General features: G+C 41.3%; 1 protein-coding gene and 1 pseudogene across 1 annotated transcript; both read left to right on the plus strand.

Moving 5' to 3' along the window:
- The first annotated feature begins 2486 nt into the window (after positions 1–2486).
- Positions 2487–3368, plus strand: LOC131228749 (auxin-responsive protein SAUR64-like; annotated as a pseudogene).
- A 922-nt stretch (positions 3369–4290) lies between these two features.
- LOC131225344 (uncharacterized) lies at positions 4291–4938 on the plus strand. The gene is made up of 2 exons (XM_058220875.1): positions 4291–4335; positions 4429–4938. The coding sequence occupies exons 1-2, from the start codon at positions 4291–4293 to the stop codon at positions 4936–4938; spliced, it is 555 nt and encodes a 184-aa protein (XP_058076858.1).
- The last annotated feature ends 1005 nt before the right edge of the window (positions 4939–5943 follow it).

Consider the following 5943-nt stretch of genomic DNA (forward strand, 5'->3'; position numbering starts at 1 on the left):
GGGCCACTCCATGTAGGGGAGAGAGCCCAAAAATCACCCGCACTTGGTTTAATATAGACTATTAGATGTGAGTGCCGAAGTGCAACGTACCCATCCCATCTCTAGGATCATCGAATAATGGAAATAATTAATGGTGGATGGAAACTCTGTTGGTGAGGCCCATCAGATGAAAGACGTGACTAAGAAATGGCCTATCAGTGCAAAAACCTTCCATCCACGAAAATTGAGGTGAATTCAAAACTCAAGTGGGCTAAACGATATAAGTTCATTCCCAGTGGGATGAATTTGAATTAAAACTGCAAAAATATAAGCGTGGTACAAAACATATGTTTCTCCATTAATGTTTTAATGGTGGGCATTCAATCCACATTGTTTCCTGTCGTGTGGTCCACTCAAGTTGCAGATCTATTTCATTTTGGTCTTATGAACTAACACAAGCTGATATGGTGGATTTCTCACCAAAACCACGTTGGTCTTATGTTTCCTGTGGTGTGGTCCACTCAAGTTGCAGATCTATTTCATTTTAGTCTTATGAACTAACATAAGCTGATATGGTGGATTTCTCACGAAAACCACGTTGGTCTTGACCTAATTTCTAGGCTGCCCAGACAGCGGTGGAGCCGCCATTAGATCCACAATGGGACCCAAAACATCTCTTGCTTCGGTCACACAACAATTTGCCCATTTGTACAAATATGAGAATCCTAACAGAAGCTTACAATATTTCGGCAGAGCATTGTATATTGCTTCGTCCATATACAAAAGGATCACATGAATTTCTCCCCACGTCATCATCCCATTTGCAGAATCCATATGATCTCAGTACCCATCATCCACTTGCAAGCAATGGACAGGCAAACACAACGCTCCGCATTCATATTTTGAAAAATCTTCACTTGATGCTATACACATGGGCTGATGATTAGGTGATCCTGACCGTTGGTCTGGTGGGCCCATTGTCGAATGAAATGTCCTGGATCTTCAATGTTCTACAATTTTTGAAATAGATGGCTGAGTAGAAAGTATGCCTACATTAATTTTAGGATACCATGCGAGCATCTCACCAACCAACAAACTTTAACCATTGATTTATGGCCTTTAAAATGGACGGTCAAGAATGTTTACAAGAAAATATATCCAATCAGCAATTTGATTGATTTATTTGTTAAAGCCCATCATGGATTGTTTGAGAATCTCAAAGAATCACCTTTTGCTGGGAAATTGTAACCATCCCATCCATAGATTGGAAAACGGATGACTATAGAAAATACAGTCAAGTTAATTAGTTGGATTAGATCATCAGTCAGTGTGATTTTTGCATACTAGCCTATGAAATGTGTTCTAGACTTAATAAACCGTTCAGATTGGTAGATCGAACTGTCCAATTGGACCCATTTTTATAGCGCAAGCAATCCATAACAGCTCTTGTTTTGCCCTTCATGGCAATTAGAGAAAAGTTAATCACCTCCTTATTAACTTATTGCACAGAGAGAGAGAGGGAAGCTTGTCTGTTAATCAATAAATACACTGATATTATGCTGTAATTTGTCTATTAGTTGATATCTAATGCAAGTTCAACATGGACATTAAAGTTGCATTTGGATCGTAAGTTACTTATGTCTCAAGTAGCTTATTTTAGTTGGTTCAAGTCCTTACTTCAGTGGTAGACTCTGAGGAGTTTCAACATGGGGTCTTCGGTTCCATACCCATAGGTGGTGAAATCCCACTACGGCGTGTGCGGGTGTGTGTGTGTCGGGTGCATGTGTAAAAAAGAAAAAAGTATCCTATTTTAGTTTCAACTTATTAAGTAGATAAGTACATTTAGTAAACAATGAAATTATCAGCTTCTCCTTTCTTTCGTCTCTCCCAAGTCTTCTCTTCACCAACTTAAGAAAAGTAGAAGAGCTACAAAAATTAATTGAAGTAATTAAGTAATTTCAGGTAAAAACGTTACTTATAACACATCATAAATGAAACTTCTATGAAATAGGTTACTTATCTACTGATGTAAGTAGAAAAGTAACTTATTTGGTGGCATCCAAACGGGCCCTAATCAACAGTTCCAAGTCAAACTAACTTTCAAGAATCAAAGATTACAGTCAGCCAATTAGTATTATTTTAAGTCTATAACCTATTGATATTCGCTTTCATGAATTAAATGGACTCATTTGCGCTACAAATATTCCATGTGTACAAATCGCCTGTGTATCATCATCCATCAAACTCCGCCAGAGTAATAAGAAACTACTGTAAATATCGCAAAGATAATGTATACAAAAACTATTCAAGTACAACAAACAGAGTAGCTGCATAAGCATACCCATCTTTTTCCTTGGTTTCAACTACAATAAATTCTATGATTTACGGGCAGATTCGTGGGTTGAGTCCAATCTGTTGTTTTACATGGTCTCTCAGAAACAAACACACGGCTCTCTATGGCCCACCATCATAAAATGATTGCCAAGCAAAATCCAAGCATGCCCACCTTCCAAACCAATCGGCACATGGTTTTGCATCCATAGCATCCCCTGCTTCAGAAATCTAAATCTACACTCAAAGGTGTGTTCGACCGGGCAAATATATAACTGATCACCCTTCAATGCTTCTACACAACAAACCAATCTTCTGCAACCAAAGATCTAAAAGTTTCTTCCTCTTTGCTCAAAGATCTTAGTCCATGGTCTTGATCCACCCCAAGAAGCTTGTCCAGATGGCAAGGAAGTCATTCTCAAGGGCCGACGCTGTAGCAGATTCCAACACATGCAACAAATTCATTGCTGATAAGGGCCATTTCGTTGTCTACACCATTGATGGAAGGCGTTTCATGGCTCCTTTAGAATACCTCAACAGCCCCATCTTTCAAGAACTGTTTAAAATGTCTGAATATGAATTTGGGTTACCTAGCGATGGGCCTATCACATTGCCATGTGATACCGTCTTCATGGAGTATGTTGTCTCGTTGGTTCAAGGATGCAAATCTAAAGATGTTGAGAAGGCTTTGCTAATGTCCATATAGCCACGAGTCAGTGCTCAACATCTTCTTGCCTATCTCTGCAACAACCTAATCAGCAAATGCTACTTCATGGTTTCTGACGAACTTGTACAATAAGCAACAAGCTGTTTTCCATTTTTCTTTTGAAAATTTGTATATATTCAGCTCTGTATTTGACTTTTTGTTTCAATTGGAGAAGATAACATAAACCATGCATGATTAGCTTAATACAATTCGTATCCCTGTGAGTCGGGGTTTAAGATGGATGCACCTGTCACGATGTTCCTCACCCTTACAGGCTTTGTATATGCCCTGTAATCATTAAAAGTTTGTAATCTTGCCTATGTATATATGTAACCACGCAGCCTGTAATCATTAGAAGTTTGTAATCTTGCCTATCTATGTATGTAACCACCAGCCCGAAATCCTTCAACCATGTATTGGTGGCATCTACTCTGCAATAGATCCCTTGCACGCGTAAAAAGGGGACTTCAAGATCTTTTGCCATTAGATATCTATCAAGTCTGATAAAACTATTTTAACAATAAAACGAAGCATAAAAGGTTAACAATCTTTGATAAAGCATCTAAAATCTTTAAGTGTTAGAACCAACTAGAAATTAACTTGATGAATGGTCCAATCACTAAGCTAGTAAAGTGTTCTTAGTTGAACGAGTGGATCCCCGTATCAGAGCATGTGGGAAAGAGGAAAAAGTATAAATCACTAGGACCATGAAGTGTCAATACCACCTTATATTTAAAGATTAGTTAAAACTAGTACATGATCAAGTTGATCTAATTTAGAGATGGACTATGCCACTTCGGCCAAAGACCAAGAGCCCCATAAACATGGTTAACAGTCCTGCTCCAATGTGAGGTGGGGCAAGGCATCAGACACTTGACGATGGAAACTGGCAGTTCGTTCCCAACACACTAGATGACCATAGGAGATGATCATGGGTTGCCTAATTCCATTAAAGTGGTAATGGACTTTTAGGATACTAAGATTCATGTACAACAATTCTCTCTCACCTGGTGGCCCCAATCTCATCTTTTCACGGGACAACCATGGGAATCCTTCATTGTAACCCTTATAATTATAAATGGTTCAAATTTTCACACATTTATCGTATCATCAATGGAATACACTAAACGTAGGTCATGTAGCTTTATTATCATAGTCATTGTTAGCTTTTTAGGGCATATAACATCACTAATGGCCTATATAATGATTGCACCAGTTAATTTTTGTAGCATTCCATCATCATGTAGTGAATGTAAATGAAAATATTTAATGAAATGAAGGAGATGGAGGAAGGGGAACGGGAGAATGGCTGGGAGAGGGTACCACCCCGTCGGATTCGCAAGCAGCACCCTCCGTTCACTATTTTCGCGGCGAACCTTACCTTTGATACTTTTGAAGATGACCTGATCTAGATTTTCAGTCGATTTGGGAAACTAGTGGGGGTGCATCTTCCCAAGGATTATGTTCGAAGGAGATCTAGAGGATACACATTTGTGACATTCTACTATGAGCAAGAGGCATTTAGTGCAGCGAACTGCCTCCACGGGAGGAGACTAGATGGTCGGATCGTCTCCCTAGCTTGGGCAAAGAGCTCATTCGCAATAACAGGACATGGTCGGAGGGATAGCTCTGTTCGCCAACAGAGGGCTGAGCCTATTAGGTATTTCAGATTGGACCTTGCTAGAAATCAGAGAGTGAACACACAAGAGTCTTATGCGTCGGTAACCAAGGTTTCCCATCCTCCAGGTAAGAACCCTATCCCGTCCCTTACTGCTGAGGCCCCTCTAATCACGGAGGGTTCCAAGTCCTTGATTCAAACCGATACCCAGCAGGTAGATCTGATGGAGCAAGGTTTAGCCCTAGCTCTCATTGCATTTTGTTCTCAAGAGGTCTCCGTACTCCGCTTAGTAGATGTATTTTGAAAATCCTCACAGTCCCCATCTTAGGTGGATTTCACCCGATTAGGTCCTAAAAAGTTTTTGGTTAAATTCCAATCGAGGCAAGAGTTGGAGTGCTTCGAAGTAGATCGCGATCTGCAGAGGAATATGGGCATAGCTGAGGTTACGAGCTGGTCTGCTTGGGATACCCCCCTCCTCCAAGGAGTGTGGATTCGTTTGATGGGTATCCCCTCCAATGCGTGGTTCCGTGACGCCATAGAGGGGATTGCTAAATCATTCAAGGAGGTAATGGAGATTGACAGTGTCGCAACGTTGGGGATTTTTCAGGCGTTCATAAGGGTTCGGGTCAAGCTCTCCACTCACTCGGATCTACAGCGAGTGAGGATCTTGCAGGTTAAGGGCATAGAGTATCCGGTCTATGGTGTCATTAAGAGTCAATCTTGCATGGGTGGTTGAGCTGATTCTTCTAAAGCTCCTACTAGAGGCAAAGAGTCGACGAGAACCTAGGTGGAGAAGACCTTCTACAGAGCCAGAGACAGCAAGGGACACTGCCCTCTACCTGTTTGTGAAAATGTTGCAAAGAAAGTCGACCAGGTAGCTCAGCAATGCTGTCCCCTTACGACAGGGCCGCATATGCCTCACAATCTTGTTACTAGCTCCCAGGGGAGGGGCGCTTTACTGCCTCTTTGGATTGGTACCCCTACCAAGTCCAATACATTATCCCTGCCTCTCTCTTCAGGTAACGATTTAGTTATCATGGGATCTCCGGTTCCCTCAGGCCGGGAGAGAAGTTTGTTGTTATCTCCTCGTAGGGAAGATTCACCAGCATTGCATCCTCAATAGGAAAACAAGGATCTGACTGTTCCAGTTCCTCTACAAGTATGCTATCTTAGGGGTCCAGCTACTGTGCTTATGTTTGAGGAACACAACCAAATAGTGCAGGAGGAGGAGTGCAGGGGCGGAGACCTTTGTGTCGATCAGATAGGTATAGCTTGTTCTGTTGATTAGCATGGCAGGGAGCGTTTGGTT

This window comes from Magnolia sinica, chromosome 2 (assembly GCF_029962835.1).
Source record: "Magnolia sinica isolate HGM2019 chromosome 2, MsV1, whole genome shotgun sequence".
Classification (NCBI taxonomy): Eukaryota; Viridiplantae; Streptophyta; class Magnoliopsida; order Magnoliales; family Magnoliaceae; genus Magnolia; species Magnolia sinica.